We start from the raw sequence: 14,358 nt of genomic DNA on the forward strand, positions 1-14,358 counted from the left end.
CAAATAAGAGGTCCAGGCTCTTTTACTGGTGGTGGGGAGAGTACGCAACAGGTTATGAAGCGTACGATTAAACCTTTCACATTGTCCATTTCCAGCAGGGTGGTATGGTGTGGTCCTGGACTTCTTGATGCCATAAAATTGACAGAGCTGCTGGATGAGGGAACTTTCAAAATTACGCCCCTGGTCTGAGTGAACACGGGCTGGTACACCAAACTTTGAAAACCACTCTGTCACCAGGACATGAGCCACAGTAGAGGCACGTTGATCTCTGGTTGGTATGGCCAGGGTGTACTTGCTAAAAACGTCAGTTAAGACGAGCACATTCTCCCGCCCATCTTGAGAAGGCTCCAGGATTGTGAAGTCCATGGCAAGGATCTCATTGGGTCGTGACGCTAACAAATGGCCCATATAGGTCCGTGCAAGAGGTCGAGTATCTTTTGCCACTTGGCATCGCTCACATGACCTGCACCAATCAATGACATCAGAGGACATTTTTGGCCAGTAACATCTTGTTCTCAGCAGTGAGAGAGTCCTGTCCACACCTTGATGGCCATGGTCCTGGTGAGCCTGAGTCAGGACCTCCTCCTTCAAGGCTGTGGTCAGCAACAGCTGTAGCATCTCCTCAGCACCATCGGGACGGAAGGTCTTGCAGTGGAGGACACCATCCTTCTCCACCAGGCGATCCCACTGCCTCAGGAATGCCAACAGAGGTGCAGGTAAATTCTTTCGCTCTGTGCGGTCGGGTTGTTTCTTGCGAGCCCAAAAGGTCCAAAGTTCCTGCAAAACTGGGTCAGCATGTTGTAATAGTTGCATATCCTTTGTGGTGCGTTCAGGGAGGACTGTGATAGCAGCTTGCGTAACTTCCCGTCTCTCCATCATCAGCTGCAGAGATTCAGGCAGACTACTCCCTGGAACAAGAGCACCAACCTGTTCTCTAGTAGACGGATGTTTTCTGGAAAGAGCATCTGCGTTCCTGTTGGTACGCCCTGAGCGATACTGGATCTTGAAGTCAAAGGAGGGAAGTTGTGCAGCCCATCGGTGTTCAGTGGCACCCAGCTTGGCAGTACCAAGATAACTGAGGGGATTGTTATCAGTGAATACAAGACATTTATGGCCCAACAAGTACTCTCTGAATTTTTCAGTCATGGCCCATTTAAGGGCTAAAAATTCAAGTTTCATGGAGCTGTAGTTATCCATATTACGTTCAGTTGGCCTTAATCCTCGGCTGGCATAGGCAATAGGACGCACCACCCCGTCCTGTTGTTGGGAGAGGACAGCCCCCAGACCACCATGGCTCGCATCAACCTCTAGGATAAAAGGCAGAGAAAAGTCAGCGTAGGCTAGCACAGGTGAAGTAGTTAGCCTCCTTTTCAATTCCTCAAAGCTCTGTTGGTGTTCTGCAGTCCAGCCCTCAGCGATATCCTGTCTTAGCCGCTTCTTTGTTTTTGAACTGCTTAAATGTCCCACTAGTTGGTGAAGGGGCGCAGCCAGCTTGGCAAAGCCTGCAACAAACCGTCGATAGTAACTGGCGAACCCAAGGAAGGACCTCAGCTCTGTGGATGTGGTGGGGCGCTGCCAGTTAACCACTGCCTCAATCTTAGATGGATCAGTTGCAACACCTTTGCTAGAAATGACATGGCCTAAGTATTTAACTTCTCGTTGAAGAAAGGAGCACTTTGTCAGCTTCGCCTTGAGTCCCTCTTTCTTCAGGCGTCCAAGCACCATCCCCAGGCGCTCCAAATGCTGTTCCACAGTGGAGGAAAACACAACTATGTCGTCAAGATACAGCAGCAATGATTGATTCTGCTTATCAGAGAAAATGCGTTGCATAAGCCTCTGAAATGTACTGGGCGCATTACAAAGGCCAAATGGCATTCTATTCCACTCAAATAGACCAAATGGAGTACAGAACGCCGTTTTATGACGATCTGCTTCTGCAACAGGTACCTGGTTGTAACCACTTGCCAAGTCCAAGGTAGAGAACCAGCAAGCACCTGTAAGTGCATCCAAAGACTCTTCAATGCGTGGTAATGGAAAGGCATCTTTGCGGGTTTTGCTATTAAGCTGCCGATAGTCCACACACATCCTCAGGCTCCCATCCTTCTTTTTGACTAGCACAATGGGAGATGCATAGGGGCTGCAGCTCTCTCTGATCACATTAGTACTAAGTAACTGATTGATGTGATCCTTTACTGCTTCATAGTCTGACGGTGGTATACGCCGGTATCGCTGGTTTACAGGGGTCTCATCAATAAGGGGTATGTCATGACTAATTATGTTTGTACACCCCAAATCACTGTCATTTTCTGCAAAAACTGATGAATAATCTCTAAGAAGGGTCCTCACCTGCCCCTGGTGTGTGCAGGGCAGTTGGGAGAGGTCAATGGCCTCAATTTGGTCCTGCACAGTTGGGAGTACAATCTGAGAGGACACCTTAGCTGTATATGAGGGCTCTTCTTTAACACCAGGAGGCAGACTGATAACATTAACATGATGCAGAGTACCTATAACAGTACGTGGGTAAAGCAAGATATCTGTAGAGCCTACATTAACAATTGGTATGTAGGCCGTGCCTCGCACCACACGGATTAGGGCAGGGGAAGCAAGCAACCCTCCTGGCAGACCTGCCTCAGGGGGCTCGAATAGTACAGCCTGTGACAGCTGATCAGAGCATGTAGCAGCCACAAGCTTCATAACCCCACCTGGGACCCTGCATGCTGCACGTCCCCGCACCTTTACCTTCCCCACATAGTCTAATGGGCCCTGCAAGCTTGCCTGATGGCACTTTTGCAATGCAGGCCAGATTTCATGAGGAGCCTGTGGGACATTGTCCTGACTGAACAACCCTGCACCATGCTGTACAAAAAGCTCATGATAGCATTTTTGGATTACATTCATGCCTAAAACACCTGGTGTGGGAGCCACTTTGCCGGGAGGATCTTTTACAATTAAAACCCTGCAGTTTGGGATGTCTTTGCCACAAAGCCCAACACTAAGCTCTATGTAGCCAAGGTATGGGATATTTAACCCATTTGCTGCCTTAAGCTGCAACCAGTGACAAGGGCGTAAACCATCAGGGCCACCAGACTTGAAATGATCCTTAAAGAAACTTTCTGTAAGGGTCGACACCATAGAACCAGTGTCAATTAGACAGGGCACCTGAACACCTCCCAAACACACATCTAAATGAGGACACGATGCAACAAGCTTTGGCGTTTTTCCATACCATTATATGGTGCTGTGACTGAGCCAATAGTGGTCCCACCCGAACTGCGGCTCAACAATTCAGTGGGAACTAGTTTTCCGAGACCGCAGAATTATGAGGCAGGGAACTCGAGGGCTGCTGAGGGCCTCGAGTGTGAAAACGGGAAGGGACACGTACACCATCACATTCCCTAGCATAATGACCTGGCTGTTGGCACCGTCTACAGACTATAGGGACATTACGAGGGGGACGACCCTGTTGGTGAGTTTGACTAAGAGAGGCAATGCTCTGAGTGAGTTGATTTAATTGCTCTTGTTGACGTGCCAACATATCATGCAGTGACCTCAATTCTGACCCCTGATCCCTTGGACTAATCTGAGAAGTGCCATGGACAGCATATTGAAATCCAAGTGATGGAACTGAAAGACTCCGAGCCCTACTACCACCTGATGATCCCTCCCGTTCCCACCTAATAGCTTCAGCCCTGACATCAAGTAAAGTAGCTGCAGGTTTCTCCCGTACAAACTGTTTCAATGCACGCCGCAGTGGACCATCTAAAACATGCTCCACAAACTGATCCCTCAACAATACAGCAGCATTAACCATGCTAGTGGGTGCACAAGCTTTAACCTTCTCCATTAATCCCATTAGTGCAAGGGAAAATTCTTGAAGGGTTTCACCCTCCTGCTGCTTTCTAGAAAAGAAAGCCTCTTGCAATGAGACATAGGAATCAGTACAACCATATACCTCTTTTAGCACTCTAATAATGCAAGCTGGATCAGTCCGTTCAGCACTAGGACGGTGTCTAAGTTCCTCTCGTGCCTCACCCTCCAGATGATCATACAAGTAAAAAGCCTGATCAACAGGTGATAAGTGACGTGCCCTCATACAGGCCTCAGCCTCCTCCAACCACTCATTTAACCCTATTCCTGATCTTCCCCTGAACATTGGACATTTCCTGTCACGAGGCACAAACACCAACCTCTCTGACACAGGGGGACCCAAGGCAGGCAAAGCACTCTGAGATGTGCTCGAAGTAGAAGGGGCAGTAGAAGTACCTGGGGCCGAGCGTGACTGTTCCTGTCGTAATCGCTCGTTGTCTGCTTTCAATTGGGCAATCAAGTCCAGCATTTCTTGGATCTCCTCCTCCTCCATGACCTGGATCCTTTGTGATTAGATAGGCTCGCTGCTGTTTTGCCTGTACACACAACACAATTCTCTTCCAACGCAAAAAAAACAAACAAAAAAACACAACAAAAAAAAAGAAACAGCTGAAGAATCAAGTCTCACTTTACACAGCACATCCTGCCGACAACGCCAATTTGTGGCAACCTGGGGTGGATTTTCTTTATTATGAAACCCAAATGTAAGATGTTAAAGTTTAAGATAAGAGAAACCGACAACGCCACCTGGAATAACTCCAGGAAAATAGAATAATAATAATAATAAGGACACAGGTACGTTCTACTGGGAATGAGACAAGATTCAGACAGTTCTGCAAAAAAATTATTAAACTTTAATAGGTTGTTTAAATTAACAATAACCTGAAATTGAATAGTTAAAACAGTGAATGCCTTTTTAATAAAGTTGATTATAAAATGGTTAAATTTCAAAGGAAACTGAGGCTTACCAGTGGGGGGAGAGTAGTGAGAAAAGGGGCAACATCCAGTGAAGAAAAGGGATCACCCTGGACACTACAAAGACACGGCAAACACGCACACAAAAAAAGGGGTGTTCCAACAAAACACACAAGACAAGACACCGCCACCAGGGGTCACCACCGCCACCACAGAAGCCTCAGTCCCTAAAAGAAAGACAAAAAATGAAACAATATAAGTAAAACAGTGATACAATAGCACTACAATATTGCTTTTTATCCCGGTCGTAGTGCCATCAATACTCCCGGCAGCGGGGGAAAGTTCATACAAATCTTTTAAAACAATTAATCGTAGGCAAAACAGCAGCGAGTGTACGTCCAAATTTAATAGTCGTCAGGGACTCGGCAGGGGGCTGTAAATTACCACACGGCCAGATTAACAGATCCACAAGGTCACCTATGGAGCGCAGCTTCCCGGCAGCAAACAAACAACCGAACAAATTGGTCCAGGAGTTGGAGGCACAGCAAGGGAGGCCAGCACAGCACAGCAAACAAACTAAGCAGAATGAGTTTACGTCATGACGCAAGTAGTCTTGTGGCAGGTAGACACCTGCTTATAAGCAGCAGCCGAAATTGATCTTAAAGTGGCAGCGTACCATTTATGCTGCTACATTAATTTAAAAATTTTGTACCAAATGAAACCCAGCAGATTGTATGGAGTTGTTACGTACAGCATTCACTCAACCTGACCAGCAGGGGGCGACAGCAAATCACTTGTGTTGAATTGTTGACTTTACAGCAGTTCCTGATACAGAGCATGTATGTTGTGACAGTGGAGAGGAAGAACTCCCCTCTAACAGGAACAAACCAACAGCAGAACCAGAACTGGGCTCAGTACCAGCAGCCATCTGCCATGACCGACTGGAGCTGAGAGAAGAAACAACAGAGACACAACAACAGGTCAACTGATCAGGAGAACATTCTGTTTGTGGAAATGAAAAGGAGAGGGAGAAATGTTGGATGTTGGCAGCATCATGTCAGCCAATGCCCTTTTCCAGGAAGCAACCACAGCTAATCAACACCAGACCAGGTGTAGCTTCTGTGGAGAAAAAAATAACTGAGAAAACAAAAAGCTTAGCTTCTAACTAAACTTTTTAGTTAGAAAAGGTTTCGTTTCTAACTAAACTAATTGTTTAGTTAGAAACACCAGAGTGCACCTTCTGGCCTCTCTCCAGATCAGTTCAGTTCAGAGAAGGGAACTGTTTCTGGCTTTGTTTTTTCCCCTGCATGGGCTGCCACCTTATCATGGTGGAGGGGTTTGCGTGTCCTAGTGATCCTAGGGCTGTCGGAGGCTTTGTGCCTCTATTTGGGTCAGGTCTACTGAAGCAAACTAGTCCTAGATGAGGGATCGGACCAAGAGCAGCCCAAAGATCGCTTAGAAATATTTCTTTTTAAACATGGCGATACAGACAGGGTTCCTGCTTACAACCAGAGCTGTAGACAGAAGTCAGAGTTTCTCCCAGTGTTTTATCAGCCTAGCGGGCCACCAGGCTTCATTTTTCCCCCACCAGGCTATGGGTTGTTATTTTAAATAGAGATTTTTCTACACCAGTGATAGCAAAGACAAATTAAGCTAAAGGTTTATAGTTGAGGCATTGAACTGACTGAGGATTTCTGAACTAATTGTGCTGTCCCATCAGCTGCCTGTTGGCTTCACACGCTGTTATTTCTGAGTTTTGATGCCTGATTCTGCACCTCAGACTTTCTGTAACTTGACATATTTTAACCCAAACACACAGCAGAGCGCTGATGGACGACCCCAGCAGCTCTTCCACCGGGCTCAGCAGGTTTTCTGGAGGAAACCCTGAAAGCTTTCCCAGGTGACGCTTCCTGATTGTTCTCCACTTGAAACTTGAAACTTTCTCAGCAGTCTTCCTTAAGGAATGCTGCAGGTATTTTGCTGCTTAAGTAATATTTAAAAGTGAGTTTTTGAAAAGGGATTTCATTCTTGAGTCGTTAAAGGGTTTGACTTGTAACCTGCTCCTGGCCTGTTATCGCCTTCCCGTCCTCAAATCCATTTCCATGATTTGTTTCTCTTTCTACCAAAAACTGGATGAATAAAGTTTTCAGTTTGGTGCTTCTGTATATTAAGTGTATCCTATCATTTGAGGTGTACAGTGACCTGCGCAATCCGGTGAACACGTTGTCGCTACTCTACCGTATGCAATAGCAGCAGCTGATCGCCGTGATAAACTTGTAAACAATGGAGGGAGGAGAGCGATGCGCATTTTGTTGCTGGAAAAACAGGAACTATTTTGAGTTTCGGTCGCCAAGTCCGGTTATTATAAGCAGTTTGGGGCTTGTTTTTTAAAGTCACTTGCAAGTTTAATGAGTTGCGGGTTGCGCTTTTTTTGGGGCTTGTTTTTGAACGTGAAGTTGCTTATTTGGGTTTTGGTATTATGCGTCTCTGCTTATGAAGCAGAGACGCATAATAAGCCCCAGAATTTGTCTGACAACCAGTTGGTTTTAGGCAGTCAGTTCAAGGTCAACAGAAACCATAGGCAGTGTTAAGGAAATATGGCTATTTTTGAGTGTTTAATATAGTTAATCTAATGCCATGTGCGTTTAAGTAGATCAACATTCCTATTTGGACAAATGGCAAGCAGATGCAAGGTAGAAGATCAGAGATAAACATTCTCCTGGCAAGGCTGTAACTTAGAGCAGCCATAAAACACTATTCTCTTGAAAGGTTCTAAATTAGTAGGCCATAAATAATATCTTCCCCGGCTCACAGGTCGGAGGTCGGGGGTTCAGAGCTGCATGTGGAGTTGATCACAGCCTTGGAATCTTGGAAACACTTAGGTTTAATTTCTGATACACCTTTTAAATATTGGTAGCAATAGTGTGTTAGATTAAAGTATATTACCCAAGCTACAAGTACTAATCTAGTAAATGGAATGTATTTGAAAATGTACTAACTATGACAATATCGGAATCAAAAGGGAATGATTTGAATGTTATGTTTCACAGGTTGAAAAAGACTTCTATCTCATTATTGTTTGTGATAAGGCAAAGATTCAAATCTTTGGAGAAGCTGAGTGCAGAGGAGTAAGATAGGTTTTGTGAAAATAACTTATAACTTTAACAACTAAAATGACTCTTGATTTTTGTCATTAAAACTCAGGGGAAGGTTTAAGTTTTTCCAAGGTAGCTCTTGGTTGATCAAAAACAGGGGTACGCCCTATTCGCATATATTAACAAAGAGAAACGCCTTCACTAGAAAAGGGAATGCTCAATAATAAGAATTCAGACAGCTGCCCTGTTTTGCTTTATGCATCAGCTTTCTCCAAAGGCGCCTTTGTTCTTTTCCTTTTAATTCTTTTGTCTCAGGTAAAGAATGTACATCTTTGTAACTCTGCAGTTTTCTTGTAATTCATACGGTGTTTTTTCTATTAGATTAAACTCTGTATCTCTGTGACGTCATCGCGCCTCGCCGTTTTCTTTCCAGCCGTGACGCCATCCGCTCGGGACCCGGGCGAACAGGAGGAAAAAGAGAGCCAAGCTTTTTCCAAAATTTAAGCTAACTAGTAAATTTCCTCCTTAATAGCAGTTAAATATTTAAAGTATGAGTTGAACCCTATTATTTGTCAAATTGACTTTTTAACACGAACAACCGAGTTCAAAGAGCGACACAGGAGAGCTGACGGATTTCCTTGAACGTAGCATAAAATTTCCCCCAGCAGGCTGTGCGGCATGCAAGCAGCATGCGAAAGCTCAAGAATCATGTTTAAACAGAAAGCTTGATCCAGTTAAAAACACTGAAAAATAAGCTGTGAATACATAAATAACTTATATAACTTAAATAACTTATTTCCACAGTAAGGTAAGATATAAATCTTCACTAAGGTTCTTGCTGCTGTCTGTGTCTCTCGACGATCTGTTGTAATTCATGGAGCGATTGATAGCGCGTTAGCTTTTACCTTATTATGCTTCTCTGATGTATAAATGTTGACCTGTTAACATTAACTTGTTGTTTACCATACGGACTCGGAGTGTGTTCGGTATTTACAGGTTTCTGTAAATATTACAGTTACTTAAACATGTCTTTTTTTTTTGTTGGGAACTTTTAATTTGTAAAATAATCATTGAATTAACATTACACAACAAACACTGTTGTAACACCAACAACAATATTAGTAGTCGTAATATTGACAGATATTAATATAATTGTTATTGTTGCTGTTGACAGGTCCAGGTTAAAATAACAAATAATAAAAAAAAAAATTCTAATGACTTTTAAAGTTTTTTCTACAGCAAAATGACTGAAAAAGGAGACAAATTTACTAAACAGCAGCCTTTTGTCGTGATATATTGCTTGTTAGTACTTTGTGTTAATTTTTTTTACCAGGTGGTTTGTTGTTAATTGTTTTATTACCGTGGATTATCTTTAAACTCTTGAGGATTCAACAATCCTGGTTTATGTTATGTTATTATTATTATTATTATTTTTTAATCAATGTTTCATTCTTTGTGTAAATAACACATCCAACACAGTTCAATCTATGATGCTAACTTGAGATTATTTGTATTTCAGGTACTTTGTAAGGTACATACAGACGTATATGGTGTTTAACCGAACATTGCACTTGTGATCCACAGAATGGGCCATCGAATTGACGATGTGATGAAGTTGTGCTGTGAGCTGTCTGCCAATCAGCAGATCAAGTCCACAGTAAAAGGTTCTGCGAAGGGAGCAGCAGCTGCAGGTGGACTCGCTTTCGCTGGAGGCTTGATGGGGGGTCCCCTCGGTATTGCTGTGGGTAAGGCTTAGACTTGCTTATGAACCTTTGCACCCCATCGTTCCTCCGCAGGAGAATTAGAAACCCTTTCTTCCATCTAGGTGGTGCAGTGGGTGGTCTCCTTGGCTGCTGGCTGACCAGTGGGCAGTTCAGGCCGCTTCCACAGATCATAATGGAGCTCAGCCCTCAGCAGCAGCAGAAGCTGTATGATGATCTCATGGGGATCCTGGGAGATATTCAGTGGACCGACCTGGCTCAGTTAACTGCGCTGGTGATGGGCAACTCCATCCTGAAGCAGCAGGTCACGGCTGCTCTTATCGGGTACATCTCTAAGGAGCTCCAGGCTGAGGTGCACTATGTGGATTAGTGTCCATCTAAAAACTGAATGGGCTGACCCAAAGTCTTACAGGCTCAGAGGAATAGTACCATGAAGAAAAAATGTGAACTGTTGCTAAGAATGTAAAAATACAGCAGTGCCAACACAATCATCATTTGTCAGTAATAAACCAGTTAGCATTTGTTATAAAACTGTGCTGTATGTTTTGGGACAAAAGAAATCTACAGTTTTTACTTGAAGGAATTATTTATTATGCCTTTGCCTGCACTGAAGAGACCAGTCTGGCTTTAAATGTAATGGGGAAATTATGGCCTGACGGACATGATAATGGGAAACATCACTATATACCCATGTGTTCAACTAGTTCACTCATATTTTTTTCCTTGGTAGTTAATAATTTTTTTTAAATCATGGAGTTAATCATAAAAATGCTCATTGAAAGGCATATGGATTGCAATTAAAAAGCTAATGAATATTCACTACAAAGCACACACAGGATGATGTATTTCAAGTATTTTCAGTTGTTTTTTGATTATGGGTGAAAATCTAGAATTTCATTTCTGAGGAAATTAGAACAAAAAAATAGGACCAGTTTAAAATAATTTTTAATGCAGAAATGATGTGGACTACAAAATTACAGAAAAAAGACTGTGGACTCGACAGCCATCCATCAGACAGCCACTGATACCCTTCACAAGGCTGGTAGACAACAAGATTCCTCTTACAGAATCTGAGAATTTGGATTTCTAGTTCCACTTAAATTGATTCAAAAATTGAGTGGAAGGCAAAGACGTAGATAAAGGTGCACAAGCAACAGCGATTAGTAGAACCTTAATAGGATTGTAAAGTAAAGCTAATTTGAGAGTTTGGGGCAATTTAAAGAAGTCCGAACTAGGTGTGGTCACCAGCTGGAGTGGAGCATGTAGCTGAAGAAAAACTATTGCTTTAACACAAGGAAAAATATTCTTGTCTTAAGAACTATTGTTTTCCTTGTGTTGAGCTTCTGCTTAAGAAACATCACCAGAAGCATCTACTGGATTTTATCAAGTCTAAAGTCATTACAGCCATGAAGTTTTGGAGCACTTTTTGCTGCCTTCTGCTGACAAGCTTCACAGAGATGCCGACACTGCCAGAAGTAGCAATACCTGGTTTAATAACCGTGGTGTCACTGAGTTTAATGGTCAAAAAGATTGGTTGATCTAAAGATATAGATAACCTATAGAGTTTTATGGAGAGGTAGATGAGACGACAGCAGTGATTCATGCAAAAAGAGCCGTGGTGTGACTTTCTGAGATATTCAAGTTAGGTTTTTATTGCTATAAGCCATAAATCTTGTAAATAACAGAAACATCCTTGAAATACACAACTGTGTAATGAATTAGATTGCCTTAATTGGAGTAATAAAGTCACTTCTTAATATTCATTTATGAAGATTTAACTAATATTCTTTAATTTAGGTATAAAAATACCTGAAACTGTTTAAAGGAGGGTTTATGAGATAGTAGAGGGGTGAAATGACCAGCTCTGTCTAATGGTCCTGCCTGTTTAATAAATGAGTGTTTTCAAAAACCCTTGGCTAATTGTTTTCACATGGTGTTTTAAGAATATTCTTAAATGTTATTAATTCTACTTTTGTTTCAAATCTGCCTCTTCTATACTTATTGTCCTGTTATAACCGTTTCTGCAGGAAAACTAGGTCCTGTTTTCCTGCTCTCTGTGGGTCAATGAAACCTTAAAGTGTTATTACAGATACTAAAAGCATTGACAAATGACAGTATTACATGGTTAAAGTACTTTATTACTGCAGAGGCAACATTTGAAACAAATCATGATGAGTGAGAAAGTGAAGACTCACTTAAGACATAATGGTGCCTTTGCAAATAACTATTAGCAAACTTACATTTAGGTCCCCTTCAACTAACATATTTAATAACATATTTTATAACAGTTTAAAGATCTCCTGTATTTATCCCACGATAACTGTCTCTTCATCTGGAAACTCGTAGTAGGGAACCTCAAGGTTAAGGGGAGCAGGTCCCTTCCTAATTCTTCCAGAAGCGTCGTAATGTGAACCATGGCAAGGACAGTAGTAGCCCCCATATTCTCCTGCATTAGCAATGGGCACACAGCCCAGGTGGGTGCACACTCCGAGAACGATGACCCACTTGGGGTTGAGCACTCTATCCTTGTCGTGCTGGGGGTCACGCAGCTCTCCAAGATTCACATCTGCCTCTGCCGCGATTTCTTTCTCGGTGCGATGGCGGACGAATAGGGGCTTCCCTCTCCACTTGAAGGTCATGTTTTTGCCTTCTGGGATGTCACCCAGCTTGATCTCAATCTTGGATAAGGCCAGAACGTCCGCTGAGGCGCTCATGGAGGAGATAAATTGGGTGACCACAGTTTTGGCTGCATACACGCTGATTACAGTGGTAACTCCGGTCACCAGGTAGGAAAAGGCCCTCCTGGCCTCACTGCTCTCTTGTGAGGACTTCTGGGGATTTAAAACTTCGGGTCGGCGATAGTCAGAGAAGTCAGGAATCTTGATGTCTGTGTGGGCAAGGCGGGTTCCTGCTGGAGCTGGACAAAAATCAAAATACTTAAAGAGGAGCTGCAGACAAACCAGGTCAAGTCAATTTAGCTGCTTCATGATACTAAAAGCATCATGAAGTGCTTTTAGTATAATGATGGTTTTAAGGAAATTTTCAGCAAATTTGCTTATTTTCAGCAATAAAGATTTATAAATATTGTATTATCTTGTTTTTAGAAATTAGATTACTTTTCTTCTGGCAGTCAGATTGGATTTGATAATTTACAAGTTTAGATTGTCAAATAGATGAAAAGTCTTTACATTTACTACTAACATATGAGTATCCTTTGACATAAACCGTTCCATTGTAGCTCTGGGTTTGTGTTTAGGAATGTCAAGAAATGAAGGTAAACTTCCTCTCCAGTCTCAAGTCCTTTGCAGCCTCTAACAGGTTTTCTTTGGTCCTGTATTTAGCTCCAACCAGTTTCCATTAACTCTGACTCTGGCTAAATTAGTGCATTCCTACAACAGGATGCTGCTGATACCATGCTTCACAGTGGGGGTGGTATGTACAGGGTGATGTGCAGTGTTAACTTTCCTACCACTTTTTCTAAATACCTGCTGTGCCACCTACATGGCATATGACAAAGTGTAAATTGGAATACTTGTGGTTTTCTTTTAGCCATGATTTTATTCCTAAAACATTCCTCCATTAAGGTGTTGTGGATAACTACCTGTCCTTTCAGCAGTTTTTCCTGAGTATGATGCACACCACATATTATTTTTTTATTTTTACAAAATTTTAAATCATGAATGAGTTCGTTCACTTCACAATTATGCATTACTCTGGGTCAAAATAATGCCTAATAAAAGCAATGAAGATTATGGTTGACAAAATGCGAAAAATAAATAATGCGGTATGAATAGTTTTATAAGGCACTGTTAAAAATCAGGTACAATAAAGTTAATGGATCAAAGATATATAATAAAATTTTTAAAAATATTTTTCTGCGTAGCAGCATAGTTAGTTTAAGGTCAAGAGGAACAAATCAAAACTTGTTAAATCTGTTGATTTCATGTTATCAGAGTGGAACATTTTATGTTTTACATATGGATTAAAAATGGTGTATTTTCTGAAAGACAGAGAAGTTTGGGCTTTTACCAATTACACAAAATCTTAAGTTTTCTTCTTGTGTTTGTATTTATTATTATTGTTATTATTAGTGCGGTTGTAACTGTAAAGCCTAACGTAAATATTTAGAGAATTTTCAATGTTTCTAATATAAAAACATAACATACTAAAATGAAAGAACTGTCATTATTTCAGGCAATATATATATATTTTTAAACTTTCTTTTCATGTCTTTTATGTTCAATCAGCTCATATAATTGTACTTTCTAAAATCACACCTACATTCTGGTAGCTGTATTCACTTGTTTCGAAACATTGTAAATTAGAGTTACATTAACTCACAAGAAATAGGTCTCCATTTTCTACAGGGATACTAACTACACAATATATAAACAAATAAGAAAAGTTTCTGAAGCTTTTGAGATACGTCACAAAACTAAGTAACGCCGGTGGCTGTTGTCTCTATTCGTCCTTACCAGCAGCAGGCAGCAGCTCCTTGGCTCCAGGGAACACCAGGCTTTTAACACCGTGTTTGGTTACTTGATAGTAGGGGGAAAAGACCCCCGGGCGAATAACAGTGGACATCATCTCTGTCCAAATAATAAAAACACCTCAACCCCACAGCTGGGGACGCGACCTTGCGTGTAGCTTGAGCGGACTGTTCTGATCTGCCTTTTCCAGAAATACTCCCGTCTATGTAACGGTGCGGTTTCGTATTTTACCAATCTTGCTCTTTCACCCATAACAAATGACTTTATCAA

The 14,358-nt window shown here is 42.0% G+C and overlaps 3 protein-coding genes across 3 annotated transcripts; 1 reads left to right on the plus strand and 2 right to left on the minus strand.

The window, feature by feature from the left end:
• Positions 1 to 3,223: 3,223 nt before the first annotated feature.
• On the minus strand, positions 3,224 to 5,481 carry LOC114158269 (uncharacterized). The gene is made up of 2 exons (XM_028039622.1): positions 4,836 to 5,481; positions 3,224 to 4,403 (listed from the first exon to the last, which is right to left on the minus strand). The coding sequence occupies exon 2, from the start codon at positions 4,358 to 4,360 to the stop codon at positions 3,296 to 3,298; it is 1,065 nt and encodes a 354-aa protein (XP_027895423.1). The 5' UTR covers positions 4,361 to 4,403; positions 4,836 to 5,481; the 3' UTR covers positions 3,224 to 3,295.
• A 3,037-nt stretch (positions 5,482 to 8,518) lies between these two features.
• On the plus strand, positions 8,519 to 11,507 carry LOC114155317 (protein C19orf12 homolog). The gene is made up of 3 exons (XM_028035157.1): positions 8,519 to 8,685; positions 9,462 to 9,622; positions 9,703 to 11,507. Exons 2-3 carry the CDS (start codon positions 9,463 to 9,465, stop codon positions 9,966 to 9,968), a joined length of 426 nt encoding a protein of 141 aa, XP_027890958.1. The 5' UTR covers positions 8,519 to 8,685; position 9,462; the 3' UTR covers positions 9,969 to 11,507.
• A 208-nt stretch (positions 11,508 to 11,715) lies between these two features.
• Positions 11,716 to 14,346, minus strand: LOC114155310 (cytochrome b-c1 complex subunit Rieske, mitochondrial-like). The gene is made up of 2 exons (XM_028035144.1): positions 14,074 to 14,346; positions 11,716 to 12,515 (listed from the first exon to the last, which is right to left on the minus strand). Exons 1-2 carry the CDS (start codon positions 14,183 to 14,185, stop codon positions 11,905 to 11,907), a joined length of 723 nt encoding a protein of 240 aa, XP_027890945.1. The 5' UTR covers positions 14,186 to 14,346; the 3' UTR covers positions 11,716 to 11,904.
• Positions 14,347 to 14,358: the final 12 nt, after the last annotated feature.

This window comes from Xiphophorus couchianus, chromosome 2, assembly GCF_001444195.1.
Source record: "Xiphophorus couchianus chromosome 2, X_couchianus-1.0, whole genome shotgun sequence".
NCBI classification, from domain to species: Eukaryota; Metazoa; Chordata; class Actinopteri; order Cyprinodontiformes; family Poeciliidae; genus Xiphophorus; species Xiphophorus couchianus.

What these genes read in the sequence shown, in the direction of transcription:
- LOC114155310 (XM_028035144.1), bottom strand. Translation starts at nt 14,185, where the DNA reads ATGATGTCCACTGTTATTCGCCCGGGGGTCTTTTCCCCCTACTATCAA. An exon ending in GGAGCTGCTGCCTGCTGCTG is followed by an intron (nt 12,516 to 14,073) that starts GTAAGGACGAAT and finishes ATTTTTGTCCAG; the next exon opens with CTCCAGCAGGAACCCGCCTT.
- LOC114158269 (XM_028039622.1), bottom strand. Translation starts at nt 4,360, where the DNA reads ATGGAGGAGGAGGAGATCCAAGAAATGCTGGACTTGATTGCCCAATTG.
- LOC114155317 (XM_028035157.1), top strand. Translation starts at nt 9,463, where the DNA reads ATGGGCCATCGAATTGACGATGTGATGAAGTTGTGCTGTGAGCTGTCT. An exon ending in TCCCCTCGGTATTGCTGTGG is followed by an intron (nt 9,623 to 9,702) that starts GTAAGGCTTAGA and finishes TCTTCCATCTAG; the next exon opens with GTGGTGCAGTGGGTGGTCTC.